At 42.4% G+C, this 17,980-nt stretch overlaps 1 protein-coding gene across 6 annotated transcripts in view; it reads right to left on the bottom strand.

Moving 5' to 3' along the window:
- LMO1 (LIM domain only 1) overlaps nt 1-17,980 on the bottom strand; it is a 97,431-nt gene that overhangs the window by 27,977 nt on the left and 51,474 nt on the right. For all 6 annotated transcript variants that reach the window (XM_081842405.1, XM_081842408.1, XM_081842404.1 and 3 more), the window contains exon 2: nt 563-776. In XM_081842405.1, the coding sequence (XP_081698531.1) occupies nt 563-776 (214 nt within the window). The remainder of the gene's footprint in view (nt 1-562; nt 777-17,980) is intronic.

Here is a 17,980-nt window from a genome sequence, read left to right as displayed (position 1 = left end):
ATTCAAATAACTGAGGGATTCCCCTTTGGTTGCTCAGTACTTATGCAATTTGGGGCAAAAGAAGGGCAAAAGAGGGAACGTTTGCAATCCCAATTCATTTCCCCAATCCCTAGCAACTTTGGCCAAAAGAAATGAGAGACAAATAAGGTCCAACAGGCTTTCTATTTTACTTTACTGCTGAAAATCTAAGCATACTTTCCTTTGAAGGTGCATCAGAATAGAAAATTAACTAAGAAACTTAGGGTGTGAATGCATTTCATGTGTCTTTTGTTATTTAAATAGCAGTTTGTGGCTTTGGGGGGAGGGGCAGGTATAACCCTTTCCTCCTGTACTATGGTTCCAACAAAAAGCACCCCACCAAAGCTATTCTTCCCGAGAAGTTGACATAGGTTTGTTTTGTGGGGGTTGGTCTTCTTTGTACAGGTACGCCACAGATTTTCCAAAAGGAAATAAAGTAAACAAACAATAGAGGTACGTCTTAAATGCCCCTGGCAGGAAGAAAAAGAAAGCAGTTTATCGAGTGAGATGCTTATAAGCAGGTGTGGCATAAAACCTAACTTACCTCAGGTAATCTCTGCGGCAGAGAATGAGATTTGCCTTTGTGTAAAGTGTTGATCCAACCTCTCCCAGGCGACAGTCGCAGCAGGCACACTTTAGACAATCTTCATGCCAGTACTTATCCAAGGCCTTCAAAAGGTATCGGTCCTTAATCTTCCGGTTGCAGCCAGCGCAGCCCTTTTGCTTCCCTTTCGGCTGGACGGATAACATTGGCACACCTATGAACAACAAAGCACACCCATGAGGACGTTACAGGTAACGTTACTGAGCAGCTTCCTGCTAGCTCTCTGCGGAAATCCCCAGTACAGAATATTGGCAGGTTCTTGGTGTTTTCTAGCCGGTTGTCCACTAAGTGAACAGACAATCTGAGTCCCATTTTTTTGCTCTGAGCAGCACAATTAGTTGCAGGGATATGGCCATAATTTGCCCCCATAATCAAATTGGCTTGACACCATGGAATTTGCTTACATCAAGGGTGGGCAACTTGCGGCTTTCCAAATGTTGTTGAGCTCCAACTCCCATCAATCTCAGCCAGCATGTCCAACAGTCATGATGGGACCTGGAGTCCAAGGACACCCAGATGTCCACAGGTTGCCCACCTAGTTGAGGTTAACCTCTCTGCTACCTCTACTGATTATTCTGCCTGACTTCCAGAACTACTCCAGTGAGTCTGATCAAAAAGCTTCATTAAGGGGGCAGGGGAAAACATTTCAGAAGACAGGCTTTATGCAGACACGACAGACTTTAATTTTTGTTGATTGGTATGATCAACTTGTTGCAACTTTTTGAAAAACCATCAAAATAAAATAGAACAAGGAAAAAGAGGTAAGTAGCCTCTCCCATTGATCAGGGAACCAAGAGCTGCTGGGATGTTGCACCTTTTGCCACTCAAGATAAACATCATTGCGAGGAGAACACCAGCCTGGTCCCCTTCATTGTGCAGAGAAGGGAAAGCTGCAGTGAGAAGCTGAAAGGCAGCAACAATGGCCCATAAGCTGAGGCAGGGCCACTGAGCCACTTTCTGGATGATGTTGGTGTTGTTGTACCCTACCTGGATGAGGCTGGGGTGGCTGGGGCTGCACAGCCTGTCCAGGTAGCTGGAGTCAACACAAGTATTGGGGAGTGGGCAGCTGGGCAGCTTCACCCAAGGCTGCTACTGAAAGGCAGTTATGCTAAGGAGGCTGGAGGCGAATTCTTAAAGCATCTGACAATGTTTGGCCACAGTCAAGTAACAGTTGGCCAGCTGACAATATTTGGTCAATTGACTGGCATGCTAATCCTAGATGCTTCCCTGGAGCTTCAACCATCAAGGTCAATTGCTGGACCTTGGTCAATACCTGAAGCTGCTTCCATATGTAGTGATCAAGTAGTATGCCTCTCAGCATATCATGAGAAAAGGTATCACATGGGCATTCTACAAGAACGGGCCTTTTCTGCAGTGGCTCCCCGTCTATGGAATGCTCCCCCCAGGGAGGCTTGCCTGGTGTCTTCATTAGGCATCTTTAGGTGTCAGGCAAAATCATTTCTCTATAACCAAGCCTTTGGCTGATTAAATATTCTTTGGCATTTTAAATGTGTTTCTCTTTGGTTGGTTGGTTGGTTGGTTGGTTGGTTGGTTGGTTGGTTGGTTTGTCTGTCTGTTTGTTTTATGCATTTTGTGTTCTCATTTTGCATTTTTATGCTGTGAACCACCCGGTGATCTTTGGACTAAAGGCAGTACAGTGGTACCTCGGGTTAAGTACTTAATTCATTCTGGAGGCCTGTTCTTAACCTGGAACTGTTCTTAACCTGAAGCACCACTTTAGCTAATGGGGCCTCCTGCTGCCGCCGCGCCGCCAGAGCATGATTTCTGCTCTCATCCTGAAGCAAAGTTCTTAACCCGAGGTACTATTTCTGGGTTAGCAGAGTCTGTAACCTGAAGCGTCTGTAACCTGAAGTGCGTGTAACCCGAGGTACCACTGTATACAAATTTAATAAATAATAGTAATAATAATAATGATACCCATTCTGAATACTATTCTTTTATTCTTGGGGTGATCCCAAAAGGTCCCATTACATAGACACGAGGTACAAAGAAGAAAGCAAACAGCACTGTCAAATTCTGGTTGCAGTGGATCCATATATAACTATACCCCAATTACAGCAGAGTAAATAAGTTAGCCAACTGTGTGTGAGGATTTCCAGGGTTTGTGTTTTGTTTCTTAGAAAATAATAATAATAATAATTTCTTCCCTTGCCCCTGGTAGCAAATGTCTTTGCTCCTACTCCTGAATATTTAGGAACCATCAGTATCCCTGTTAAAAATGCTTGTTTCCTTGCACTAAAAACAAACTCAACCCCAATGCACTTATTTGGCCTGAGATGAGGAGAGAAGGAAATGGTTGCTAGTAGAATAGTCAAAGGAAAAACTCTCTTGCCAAGTTGAAGTAGTTTTCAGACCAAAGCAGGATATATTATGGAATTATTAACAGACCCTTAACCATAGTGGTTCTAGTTAATCCCGCTATGGCAAGTGACATTTTATACTTTCCTTAAAAGCAAGGGTGACCTGAGGGTAGCAAATGCTCAACACATAAAAACCACCACTCTTACAGTAATAATTGCTTTGTCAGAACTGCAAGCGGACAACAACAGCACTTAAGACACTTCAAGACAAACAGGGAGGTATTGATCCATTCGTTATCAAAAATGGCCTCAGTACTATGGAGACAGGTCAAGTAATGTTCAAAAACCCTTGAGACTTAAAAAGAGCCCTCTTCACTGAGCCAGCTGGAGTCACAAAAATCCACTTTCAGTGTTAATGCCAGCAACTTTTGACTTTTTTTTTTTTAAAAAAAAAAGCCTACCAAACTCATCTTACTAAGGAAAAATACAACCATGTTCTCAAAAGACGGCACACAATCAATAGTGCCACTCAAAATATGTCTGTGACTCGAAATATATGGATGCATGCATAGGCATTACACAAGATCTCCCCTGGGTAGCTCCCTGTTATTATTTATTTGTCAACTGTGTGGATCCTACTCTTCCGCTAAGGAGGTCAGAGTTGCACACAGGATCTAGAGAGGTTTGGAGAATTTGTCCTTTGCAAATTCTTCCGATGAACTGACCTGATCCACAGCTTCCAAAGTAAGGTGTGGGTCAGAGTGTAGCTATCCTTCAGATTTCACTCTCCCCTGGATGTAGTTCTTGTGCTATGGCCTGACCAGTAACGCTCTTGCTTGATCGTATTTTACTGACAATTATTTATTTTTACTGAGTGCTGTTGTGTTTTATCAATGGTATTTCTCTTTGGTAAATGAAAAGCTTTAATAATAATAATTATAAGAAGTCCACATTTTCAGATAAAATATGTTTGAATACACATAGTTTTGAGTAAATAATAAGTTTAGAAATGTGTATTTTGTGGCAATACTTCACAAATACATACTTTGATGCACTGTTCTTTTTCAAAAGCTTACACATGTACGTATTAATGTGCAAATGGGACAGAACAGACTTAGGAATGAATGTACAGGTTGGACTGAAACATATTGCCTCATGACCACCCGGTCAGCTCCAAGGCTGTACAGGGAGCTGAATCCAACTTTCTCTTTACTGACTTCATCAGTCTACCCTCTAACTGTACAGCCATTGTCTGCTTATGGATGACTTTGTCCATGTATATTTAGGCATGATCCCAAGTAAATTAGCTTAAAAGTTCCACTGAAATCAATAGGAGTTATTTTCAATTAAATCTGCTTTGGAAAGGACTCAGGAGTCCATTTGCAGCTGCATTGCTGCATTTACCGTGATATTCAATAATTTTAGTTTGGCTAATAAAACCAACAGCCCATTTCCCACAGAGTATGGTCTTCAATTAGATGGCCTACTGGGTGTCTTCCAATTCTAAGACTCCCTCCATATGAGACCAATAGTGAGGTGGAAAATGCTGAGACAGGACTTGAGACCGGACAAAGAAAATTGTCTGCCTCTTATTGGTTGCATCAGTTACCACCAGAACTGCTACATGGACAACTGAGGGATGCCGATGCTGACACAAGACACTCCAAAACTATTGACCCAAGAAGTGTCCATGGAAAGGAACAAATGCTTTCTTACTTCTCACAGTTGAACCCAAGGTATGTCTAACACGGGCCACTTTGTATCAGACTTTATGACATTGAAATCCAGTTCAATAAATAAAACCCAGTAAGAACAGACCCATATAGGGATTGGGATTTTTGTTAGGAGTAGAGTGAGATACTTAGCATTTCTCCAAAGCTAAGAGTTCAGCCATCCATTACAAAATGAAACAAAAACAGGGTTGCTGTTGGGGAGGTGTAATTCAGTTCATATTTTGCCTTGGCAGCATCTTGCAGTGAGCAATTGCCTCCCAGTGGCACCAAAATCTGTGGGGTAGGAGTCAGAAAGCACTCAGTATGACGACTCCGGAGCATGTGGTGACTTTTATTTATGGGCTAGATTTTTATCCCACCTGTTTTGAAAGGTCAGGGCAGCACCCTCACAACTGTTACATTTCTCAAACACACACACTGGTCTTGATGATGCCTCCCTCTCCCTGAACAGAAGACATGGCTTTGTTGGGTGCTTCCAAAGATTTCTGGGGCAGCCCCTGCCATTCGCATGGCTGCAGAGCAAGGCAGCAACATTTCAAGGGCAGAGGGTCACCAGCAGGACTGATCCACCAGCCTTCAGAAGGCAGTAGAATGTACTTTTGAAGCCATGTCTTTCCTCCAACCAGTGTTCAGGCTTTTGGCTTGACCTCTGCCTCACCTGAACACGACTACAGCACCTATATCTGCTACTATGCGAAGAGGTACCACAATCACAGCCCACTTCCTTGGGAGCCCACCTGCAGCAGGGCAGTTGTTTGGAAGAGAGGATTTCAGCAGCTGTAGCTTTGATTACAAAGCAAGATATACCTACTGAAAAATCTCTCTGCAAACAAACACAACTTTTTAAAGGTACACTAGCCCTGTCCCCTTTTGGACACCCTACTCAAAGGTATTAAAACTATTTTCTGTTACCAGAGAAGTGGCTCACCTACAGAAGATCTTGGGTTTCACTTCCAAATTTTGTTCACCTTTTGTTACTTTTGCCAAAATAGATTTGTCCCCCCCCCCCCATCTAAATTTTTGACACCTTTTCTGTTTGGGGTGGGGAAAATGCAGTAAGTGCTTGAGCCAACGCTTTGAGCGATAACAGGCTGCCTAATTTCAACATCCTGAAATGCTTCATTATACAAATCATCCCACCCCCTCCTCATCCAGTTTGAGACACGTTTTGGGAGGGCTTCTCGACTCCTGTCAAATGAATCAGCATTCTGGCAATTTCTTCCAAATCTGGAATAAAATCTCATTTCAAAATGTCCACAAATTGCATGCAGGGGAGCGAGATCCATTTTCAAAACAGAAGCTTTAGTGGAAATATTCGGTTTCATTAGCTAGGTTTGGAAAGGAAAAGAGAAAATAGTTGCCGGGATGACAGTCATGCACCCAATACAAGTTGCCACCAGTGTTGTGTTGAGCTGCTACTGAAGTTCATATAGGTTGAAATGTTATGTCAAAGGGCATGAGGGGATCTTTCCTAGTCTGGGTATAGTATTATTGAGGGCCTTCTCAGTGCTGTTACCAGACTCTGGAACTCCCTCCCTGGATAAGCTAGACTTGCTCCCTCCTTGTTGTCCTTCACCAGCAAGTGAAGAACCTCTTGTCCCAACACACTTTTGGAAATTGACTGCTTTTAATGAAAGGGCTGGAGCCATACTGTTTTTATTGTATTTTTTTTATATATGTATCTAGTTTTCATTTTATTGTTTCATTGTGTTTTAATTGTGTGTTTTTAGCAATTCTTGTTTTTATCTGTAAGCTGCCTTGAGTCCTGTCAGGGAAAAATGTGGAGTACAAATAAATATATATTAATGGTGCAGGCATTTGACAGGAGGAGGCCCACAGAGAAGGCATCAGCACGACTTCACCAGCACTCAGGCATAAGAAAAGTCTCATCGAGCTTCATTCCTGTCTTTGAAAATAAAAATGGAAGAATCCATAGTAGCCTTTCATTTTTCGATGGGGGCAGGTGGGTGGCATTGAGGCTGTGAATGCATTACCATTCCTTCCACCTTCAGATGGTGCCACCAGATAACGTTAGCCACAATCCTTTCGTAGCCTGTAGCTTCTTGAGAAATAATAATAATAATAATAATAATAATAATAATAATAATAATATACTGCCCTTCATCCGAGGATCACAGGGTGGTGTACAATATAAAAACACAAAAATGCACAGTATAGTAACAAACAAAAACAATACCCCCCCCCAGTTTAAAATACCATTAATTGGCTAATTAAATAAAGGTTTGGGAGAAAAGGAGTTTAGCAAAGCTCCATCACTACACTCTCTCTCTCTCTTCTCTACCCGGAGAAGCAAATAGCATGAACAGAATTCATGGACAAATTCAAGCCAGGTAAAAAACCTCAAGGAGGGTGTGGAGGAGCTGCGGAGGAGATCAGCTAGAGAAAGTTAGAAGGCTGCATTCAGCCCATGGCCCTGTGAGTTCAGAAACACAAGTTATGGATGGCATTAAACTAGGTTAAGGCTGTGACTACAGTTGTTTAGTTTCCCTTCCTACACACACAAGTGCCTTAACGTCAGACAGCGGAGAATTTCCAACATGCGTAAATGTGAGTGGACATAAAATAGCCGTAGTTTTACCCTTGGGAGATGTCACACCTTAACCATGACTTTTTCTATAAAATTGTGACTGGCATGTACCTTCACTTTCTCTCCCCTCCAATCCATAATAGTCTCCTTTTAGAACAAATGATAAAAAGCTGAATTAGAACAAGAGAAGGAAATACTTTTAAGAATGTGGAAATTGGTCATAGGCAGGTTTCTTGCCTCCAACATACCTAGCAGACAAAAACAATTCGGATTCTTTACTATTTTAGAGACACAATGGTCTTCAGAAAGGCTTATGAGACAGGTAAAAGAGGGACACTTTCTGATTTTTCTTCTTCTCCCTTCTAGTTATTCGTGAAAAAGATCTCTCTCTTTTTTTTTGCAGTTATCTTTGCAAGATAAAACACACACACAGACACATTTGGTCAGTTTTCAGCAGGGGGTTTTCTAATGAAAAAAAGCAACCGTTTCAGAGATCATATGATGTTCAAAGCCGCTATTCCCACTCAGATAATAACGAGCAAGGTCAACCCGTGCCAGTCGAGTTCAGTTTTTTGAAATTACATTTTGGTCTGGAATGCTTTTCTCCCCAACACCCGAACCAACCTGGAGATGGAACAAATAGAGATGTAGAAAAGTTGGGGCTGTAATTAGCTGGCAACTGGTTGATTTGGGAAGGGCACTGAGAAACAAATTTCAAAACTGCCGGCATTCATCGCTGTGGATTTCTGTGGCAAATAACAAGCGAACATTGTCTCTGTGGCATTGTAACTTTCCACTCCTACGTCTCTGGAGACATGGCTCAGAGCAGGTAAAACCACTGTGCTTATTCTTTTTGAGGGCTGCTCCAATGCCACAGAATTTCCACAGGGAAACGACTGTCCGCAATCTGCATATACACCATCACATGTGCAATAATGAGTCACGTGTGCATGTTGCTGTGTATCCACAGGTGAGAAGCTGCAGCTAATGGGAGCTTCTCACCGTGTATATGTTGTACACAGTAAAATGCATCTGTCACTATACATGGCTCAAAATATTGTCCTGCTTCCGCTAGAAGTTGGACACTCAGTGTCACTGTTCCCATACTGTGGAATACTCTTCTAGCAGAGACAAGTGGAGTGCTGCAGGGTCCTGTGATGGGCCTGCGGTTCAACATATTTATTAATGTCTTGAATGAAGGAGCAGAGGGGATGCTCATCAAATTTGCAAATAACACCAAACTGGGAGGGGAAGCTAATATCTCAGAAGAATTCAAGTTGTTCTTAGCAGATTGGAGAACTGGGCCTAAGCTGACAAAATGAAATTCAATAGGGACAAGTGTAAGGTTCTAACTTTCTGATGGCAATGACTGTTTGACAGTAGAACAGACTGACTCAGAAGGTAGCGTCTCCTTCATTGAAGGTTTTTAAACAGAGGTTGGATGGTCATCTGTCATGGATTATTTAGCTGTGATTCCTACACTGTAGAGGACTGGACTAGAATGATCCTTTGGATCTATTCCAACTCTACAATTCTATTATTCTATCTCCTGAATACTTAAAAGAAATGCTATAGGCCTATTCGGTTGTTAAAAAAAAATTCAGGATGAGCTAATCATCCTTATGATTATTTTATATTGTTTTATGGTATCTTATGTTTTATTTGTACTGTATATACTGTTTTGCACTGCCTTATGCGTGGGCAATAGAAATAAGGTGGATGCTCATTCCAACATGGAAGTGCTTTCAAGTTCAGAATGTTGTTAGCATTTAAAGCAGCCCCTGGCAAGAAACAGAAATATTCAGCATGGAAATATAAAGGCTGCAGTCATCTCTCCATTTCCAGTAGCTTGGTGATCACCACAGTCCTTGCAAGTTAGATACAGTGAGGGCCCACCTATATCGTATTTATTTTAGAGCAATTTAATTATCGTTCTGATAATTATTATTCTGAGACTTGTACAGACAATTCTGTAAGAGACCCCTACCCATATGCAAATAGAGTGCTCAGGAATTAATTTGTGCCATGGTTGAATAGGGTTGGGCAACCTTTTTTTCTGTGAAGAGACACATTTCCTTACAGTAATCTGTTAGGGGCCAGCTCTTGGCAGTGGACAGTCCCAGAGGGAAACTGATCTGGGTTAACTCATCTAGAATGAAAAGCAACTGGTTTCAATTTGCATCAAGGCTACCCAAGATTGGAATTTCCAGTTCCACACTGGCCTTCTCAGAAGTGAGTCCTGCAGGGTTTGAATTGCTGATGGTTTGTTGTTGTTGTTGTTGTTCTGTTTCTGTACAAAGGGCAAATAAAACTACTATTCTGGAAAGCACCTGAAAGCAACTCCTCTCTGACTTTAATGCAACAAACATAAAACAGCAGAAGCCTACTATTTGATCTCAGGCAGCTAGGGGAAATACTTTTTGACCTCCAGTCATGCTTTTATATATGTAATTTTTAAATATATTCAGTGTTTTGTGTTACATTGTACATTACTTCAAGATGCATCATAGCAGGTGATTCAAAAATAAATGGATAAAACGTAGGCTGCATGTCATTGACCAGTGGGTAATGGTAAAGAATCCCCAGTCTTCAGGAGTGAAGGGTTTTCAGATCAGAAGATGGCGTTTTGGCACAGACTTGGTCTCCCCGCATCCCTTTCTCTAGGAATGAAAGCACTGCACTGCCAAGATTCCCCAGGGCAAGGGAAGACTGCTAAACCAGCTTGAGATCTGCCCTGCACATAATTGTCCTCCATAACATACGCATTCAAAAGCCTCGTCTTTGGTTGGAATCGGAAGATTTCGATTCCTTCCACCTTCAGCAGTCATCCAAAGCCATAAGCCCGGAAAGGAAGGTGAGGGAAAAGTTTATTGCATGCTGTTATGTGTTATGTGGTGTTTTATCAAAAAGAAATAAACAGCCTGCCAGAGGTACAATTCCACACGGAGAGAATAAGGTAATACTAGAAATGAAACCACGTATTTGCAGTACCAAACTGATACTTGCTTGTTTAAATATGTGATCTAGACGTATTACACAGAAAATGTTGATTGAGGAAGAAGGCTGGTTTCCAGGTTCCTGTTTCATACACACACAAACACAAATGCCAGCAGGCTGGGGCACCTTTTTCTTAAGATCAGTGGATGAACTTTTTCTATTTTTGGTGACCAGTCCCCTTCCCCCCCCCCCCTTGTCCTTTCAATTTAATAGACTCGCTGCTGGTAAAAACAAAAAACAAAACCTGTTTGGAGCGCTCATGGCTTCAGCGTACATTAAAAAAATTATGGACACCACCTCTGGTCATACTGAAATTTACGAGGGTGTCTAAACAGGCTGTTATTGTACTGGGTAAGCTAGACTTTACCGCCGTTCCAAGAATGACAAACTGGCTTTAATCAGCCTAGGCCTTCCATGGCAAGAGCGTTCTGTTTGAGTCACGCCACTAGCACCCAACTTTGTTTTAAATTGGCTTTTTGAGATGGCCTTGAAAAGGTAAAACCATTTGCATGTCCCTTCCATCGCACGAGGCCAAAAACATGCCTGAGACTTAGAGCAGACACAGGAAGGGTTGCTTGCCTGCACTGCACAGCCACACAGATTCCCTAGACGTCAAGCGCAAACACCCCAGTGTCGTCTGCTCTGGAAGAGGTTTGCTGCTGCTATCTGAAAAGCATGGAAATTCACCATCTCATTTCTTTAATGCAACTCTAAAGGTTAATTGGTCTGTGAAAGAGTAATGTGGGACTGCTGGCTAATGAAAGACGCCTCGAGGCTTCCCTGCCTTCTTGTGTTTTATAGGAACGAGTCCAGAGTTGAGCCCGCTGTCGAAATCGCCACAATCTCAGTCGCTCTCAATCACCTCACAATCTACGTGGATTTTTTTTTTTTAATAAAAAAGGGGGGTTGGGGAAGGGAAATGCTTCACATTAAAGCAACAGTAGCTGAAGGCAGTTTAGTTCCACCTGTATTTTATGCCTTGTTAGAAGGGGCTCCGTCGAGTGCGGCAAACTGGCTTCCTCATTACCACCGCGCAGAACTAAAAGCAGGCCTAATTAAAGAAGCGTGCGAATATTCTGTGTGGGAAAAGACGGCCTCCCACATCCCATAAGGGGATCCGGCCAAAATCTTCAATTTGCCAGTTATGACAGCTAATTAGTTATTCTATTCAAAATCTTTGCTTTAAATAAAAGAACTAATTATACACAAAGGTCAGTCCCCCACCTCCTGTGAAGCACACATAATTGGCTTATTTCCCCAACATTGTGTGTGTTTTACACAATGCTTTCGGGCAGATGGCTTTAACTCTTTCCGGCTGCAACTCAAGTTGGAGCGGTTTCCACCCCCAAGACTTGTATGTGAATCCTAATAGCCACTCTTTTTTTTTCTTTTTTCTACTCAAATGTATCTCAAGATTCCCTGCCTACTACACCCGCACCTAAAACCAGGGAGCAAATGCTTCATTCATTGTTGCTTCAAAGATAGAGACAATAATTATTGCTTGTCGTTTCTAGAGCACTTTTCGCGTGCTTTACCACCCATATCTCATCACACAGTTCATTGCACAAAAGCGTGGGTTTGCGAGGTAATTCTTTAGAAGATCTTGTGAAGAAAACGAAGACTAAAAAAACAGACTCCTGGTACTAAAATGATTGCATAGAAGACAATAAGCAACAGCACTGAAATGGGAGGAAAGGGGAGTTACATAACTTCCATTTTCCCCCAACTATTACCCATTTGAAATGGTTGAATCCCATTATAAACAAACTCCCTTGATTAACCACAGGCCAGGGTTCAAGTGTCAAGTCTGGATTTCCACTGTGGACCTTTGTAGGTTGCAAGTGGGAACGTTGAGGAGCAAACTGTATTTAGCAAAGGAAAAGAAAATCCATGCTAAGCTTTGGAATTCATGCTTTGGAATGAAATTTGGGCTTTGTGGGGAGGAAATATTTCTGAAACGGCGAATAGGCTGGAACGGAACAAAACCATCCACTGTCAAGCTTTGTTACCAAACCTTACAGCTGTGCAGCAATTCTAGCACTGAGGTACAGAGACGCACTCAAACATTTCCTTCCTTATATCAGGGAAAACATTCTTCCCTGCTCCTTTAATTGCTAATCACTGGGAAACTAAAGGTTTAACTTAATTGCTACATAATCAAAACAGCATGGCTTTCAATGTGCAGATGTCAACGTGCAATGTGAGGAATGCAACCACCATCCCCACCAAAGGCCATGTGTGAATATGGCTTTCAGATTTTAGCTTCTCATTGGGAGCCCAAAATGCCTTGCGGGCATGTTGCTCTGGTCTTCAAAGCAAGGACCTCAGGAGTCCCTGCCCCCCTGGTTTTCTGGGTATGCTTCTCTGCTCTTCTGGAACGCTCCCCCTGGTTTGCTGCCTGATTCTGTAGCAGCTACACTAGTCAGCCTAAGCAGTTCACACACAGATACGGCCTGTGCATGTGCTGAGGAGATTTTTATGAAGACTCATTCAAAGAGACCCGGAAGTGGCAGTGAGTGAGCATGTCTCAGAAATAAGTGCTTCCACTAAGCACTAACCATCTCTCTCTCCCCCTGCAGTATTAATATATCATAGGCATTCCCTCAGCTTAGACACCACAGTTTTCTACTCTTTGTGAAGCATCCAAGATCGCACTAAGTACTGGAGTTAAAAAATAAACAAATAAAAACCCAGTCTTGAAATACAATTACACCCACCGTCTCACTGGCATTCTACTTATTCAGAGAGAATAACTTCGCACTTCTTAAGAACCGAAGTTATGGCCGGCAATCAAAAAGACTTTTTAGTAATGTGTGGCAAAAGTGCTTTCAATATGTACTTAGCTCTCCTGCTGTCCTACCCCCCCCCCATTCCGATTGCTCATATACACATTGGAAACTGCTTCCCAGAAGTTCATCAGCCCTTGGGGGGGGGGGGGAAGCTTGCTAGGCAATATGTAAGGAGTTTTGTTTCTTTATTGAAGTATTTATTTATTTAAAGGCATTTACATACCACTGAATCGTTGGCATTTTTAAGTGGTGTGCCTAAAAACAAACCATAAGGCAACCATAAGGCGAGTAAAACGATAAAAAAAATCACCATAAAATGAAACAGTAACCAGGACGCTACCCTAAAATGCCCCAAGATCTCAGCGACTGGTCAGGGATACAAGAGATGAGGTGGTCCTTAACATATCCTGGGCACAGCATTTTGCATTAGCTGGAGCTTTCAAACCAGGAGCAAGTGTAACATCATACTGAGAAGAGGGAGACATACAACTGTGCATGCAGAGTGCCCTATGCAGATGTAGTTGGTCTATGCCCAAATTTCTGTGGTGAGTGGTTTATTGCATGACCAGGTGTAACAGCCCCAGCCCCCAGGGATCATAAGAAAGGAATAAAGACTCCGACGACGTTATGGAATTAAAATTAGGCCACAACTTTATTAAACTTCCAAATGTAGGAAGACCTTGGCTTAGGCCTTGGGCGTGTATCCCTCCCAGCCCCCCAGCCGGGGAAACTGGGGCACATCAGGGTAAATGGGATATGGGGGTGCTCTGTGAGATGTAAGTATAGCAGGCAGCCCAGTCCATATCGCCGCATGCAGGGTAGTTCACTGACAACCTTTCAGTGTATGGCCAGTGACACCCATTATATAACCCCTTTAAGAGGGGACCCTGGAATCGCCACCGCAGGGGGGTGAGTCACCACTTCACACACACACACACACACACCCATTATAGGGAAGAAAAGACTAAAGGATTCCACCCAAGGCCACCAACTGCCAAAGTTGTGATGAATTGCTGTGGGGAAGACAAAACCTGCCATTGCAGGAAAATTTCTTCCTGATCCTTTAACAGCAACCAATCCAAGACCATAGCAGCGCCCGCGAAACATGAAGAAAAAGTTAACCTGCAAGCAAGAAAACATTAAACAAAGGGTGGGTAGGGAGGGTGAATCTCCAGAGCCAACTGCCTGGTTATCATCAGCTCCACCCCCTATTTATAAATGGGGCTGGTCCCGCCTCCCAGCAAGAAACTCGATTACTGTGGCTGGGCGTGAACCTCCAAATAATAACACTGAGAGGCAAGCCAGCCCCCTCTCTACTAGAAAGTTCCATGGGAACTGTAGCACCACGCGTGATCCCGCAAAGGGCACCCACATTATAAAGTGTGAGTGTTTATTAGTTAATTTAGATCTTTTTACGGCACGCTTGAGGAGTTATCAGGGAGAAATCCTAGTTTCCCAGGAAATCTCCCTACCTTTCACTTGAGAAAACCTGACTGCTCATTCATTATTGTTGACATTTTGGAATGTAAAGCACTCTTCAGTCCCATTCTTCTCAAGTTATGCTCCTGTGAATTAAAAAGTACTGGGTGAATCAAGGAAACATGTATAAGAACGGAGTCAGGCTCTGTAACGGCTGCACCTTTAAAGCAATTTATGGTTTGAGGTCAGAGACTGGGAAGACGCAGCATGGCATTTGAGAGCACAAGCTTTAAAAAGGTTTAATTCCAGCATTTATAGTTGAGCCACCTCATTCCAGTAAAAGACTGGCATCTAGGAGTCTGGCAAAATTAAATGAATGGCAAAGTAATCTCATTAACTTTGGTCAACACAATAAAGAAGCAGCATTTCAAAGTTGTCTCCAATGGTTGTAAAATGTCAGACTCGCCACACTGCACAAACAGAAGCAACTGCTCATCTTCTGGCAGTAATAATAATAATAATAATAATAATAATAATAATAATACACTATAGTCCAGTCTATAAGCAAAATTGTCTTATTGTTGACATACTCTCAGAATATATATATACTTTTACACGGGAAGACACCCGAGGACACCAAAACCTGCATTCCTGTACCCGTGAAAATCTACGAAAGCATATATATATATATATATATATTTGCAAAAGCACATTTATTGGTATACAAATCATCTAGGAGCAAAACTTCCAAATCTGATTCGATTTTTAATGCCAGCGTCCTGCAAGGATTTCCGTAAAAGTATGCACCATATTCACTCTAAATTTCAAAGAAACTCATGGAAGAACATTACTTGTGAACATTTCCTTATGAGACGGGCCATAGCTCAGCAATGCAGCAAATGCTATGCATACAGAATGACCCAGGCTCAACCCTTTGCCATTGCCAGTTAAAAGGATTTCAAGGTAGCAGTGCTAGAACAAAAATCCCTTGCTGGATACCTTGGACAGCCCCCATCATGGCAGACTGGACCACAGGTGGGTGGGCTCTGGTTCCACATAAAGGCAGGTTCATGTGACAATAATGTAAGGCATTAGCACTGTCTTGTTCCTACAGAATCTGTTTCCCAAACAAGAAAATGGAGTGTGTTCTTATTAGAAGATCCTGGAAGGCATTACTCTGATCACTCATGGATCGGGGTGAAACAGAATTAGAAGCAAATTATCATTATAGCTCCCATGTGTAAAGAAAATTAAGGTCACATAGTCTTTGGTATGCAGAGTTGTGTGTGTGTGTGTGTGTTTGTTATTGCAAATAATGCAATGGGTAGAATGGAATACACTGAAGACCTAACACTGGGCTGCAACCAGACTTAGGCCACAGCTGCACTACACATTTAAAGCACTATTATTCCATTAGCAGTTATGGCTTCTCCCAATGAATCCTGGAAACTGTAGTTTGTTAAGGGAGCTGAGAGTTGTTAGGCGACCCCTATTCCTGTCACAGAGTTACAATTCCTAGAGTGGTTTAACAATCAATCCTTCTTACCAAAGAACTCTGGGAATTGTAGTTCTGTGACAGGAACAGAGGCCTCCTAACAACTCTCAGTATCCTTGGATACTACAGTTCCCAGGATTCTTTGGGGGAAGTCATGACTGTTAAAGTGGTATCCCAGTGCTTTAAATGCATGGTGCAGAGGCAGCCTTTGTTGAGATTAAAGTAGATTCATTACTAAAAGCTTGACTAAGTCTGGTTCCAGTCCATTAAAAGATAGCCAGCTGTGGTCCAATCTTAACTAAGCTTGCTTCCATGGTTAGGACTCTTCACCAGAGCTGACAGTGTATTATAGGCAGTCATTCCCATGAAGTTGAATGAATAAGGTGACTGCTGAAATAGGCATTGGTCTAAACCACTGAGCCTAGGGCTTGCCGATCGGAAGGTTGGTGGTTCGAATCCCCGTGACAGGGTGAGCTCCCGTTGTTCAGTCCCAGTTCCTGCCAACCTAGCAGTTCGAAAACACGTCAAAGTGCAAGTAGATAAATATGTACCGCTCTGGCAGGAAGGTAAACGGTGTTTCCATGCGCTGCTCTGGTTTCGCCAGAAGCGGCTTAGTCATGCTGACCACATGACCCGGAAAAACTGTCTGCGGACAAACATCGGCTCTCTCGGCCAGTAAAGTGAGATGAGCGTCGCAACCCCAGAGTCAATCGTGACGGGACTTAACTGTCAGGGGTCCTTTACCTTTAGTATGCATCCTTCCAAAAGAGGAAGAAATTTTGTTCATCATGCCTGACATTGATTTGGAACTTAAAATGTTATTTCATGACAGTCATCTTTGTATAACTGTTTAAGAAGTTATAAACTTTAATTATTTTAATCCATTGCAATCACTGTATCATATACAAGAATATTGCTTAACTGTATCCCCACCCCAAATCTCCATGAAGTTATAGCTTTTGGGATTAGATCTTTATGTCTTTGGATATTCTTCAGCTGACTCTTCAGTTATTGTTTGTAAACCCACCCATGCTTTCCAGGTATCTTGTCTCTCTTAATTTTTTAACACACGTAAAGTTGTTCTGAAGTTAAAAAGGTCTATCATTGCAAGGAAGACATTTTTTCTCCTTCCACCCTGCAAAACACACACTCACACACAGTGTATCAGGCTCTACCTCCCAACAACCTTAATAGAATTTCAGCATTCACTGCCAAATGGCCATCTGATGTTCTCTTCTGTGTACAAAGATTAAACCAGTCTGTCACAGGAGCACTAATGCAGTCAAATGACAACTCTCCAGCCTCAAGCTTTTACAGGACTACAGACATTTCTGAAGACTTTTGGAGCCCAAAATAATGGGAGGGCATGAGAAGAAGTCTCTTCCTACAGATGCCCCCGTATCTTCAGGTCATCAGCACATCACTGCCCTAAGACCTGAAGGTTTTGGTGCTTTCCGTGGAAGAACGGTATAACACTTTCATTGTTGCAGGTAACAATGTAGGTTTGGGAAGAGGCGGAAGAATGGAGAAAAGCCAAATCCGTTTGGAAGAAATCTGGTCAATTGCATGATATTTCACACTATTACTGAACTGTTCCACGTACAGCCTCAGGATCTAAAAGAAAGCCTTAAAATATATTTGTCTAAAATCTGCTTATCCTATCCAGAAATTACAACATTATATTTGCAGCATGGGGCTGTGTGCACCAGTCCTGCTCCTTCCACCAAGGTGACCTGTATGTGGGTTCACATGAACTAGCTTACAAGCCCCCCCCCCAAAAAAAATTGGGGACGTTCTGGAATCAGAGTTCTTGACCACAGGAAGGTTTGCAAGTGTGTCCAGACTTTGCTACTCAAGGTGACAGTGTCTGGATAGAAGCATCGTGGCCCAGCACACATGGTAAACACAGTTTAAACCTTGCAGCTTCTGAAAAGGCCTAGAGACTTATGTGGATCTGACCTTTTTTTTTATTATTCAGCTTTTCAAGATGTGCCCCATACAATATCTAATGGTTGTAGAGTCATTTACACTTCCTCTGTATCAGAAAAGGTGAATG

Source organism: Podarcis erhardii, assembly GCF_964252035.2.
Source record: "Podarcis erhardii genome assembly, chromosome: 1".
Classification (NCBI taxonomy): Eukaryota; Metazoa; Chordata; class Lepidosauria; order Squamata; family Lacertidae; genus Podarcis; species Podarcis erhardii.
Note: the sequence above shows the minus strand (reverse complement) of the source record. Positions and strands in the feature narration are given on the sequence as shown.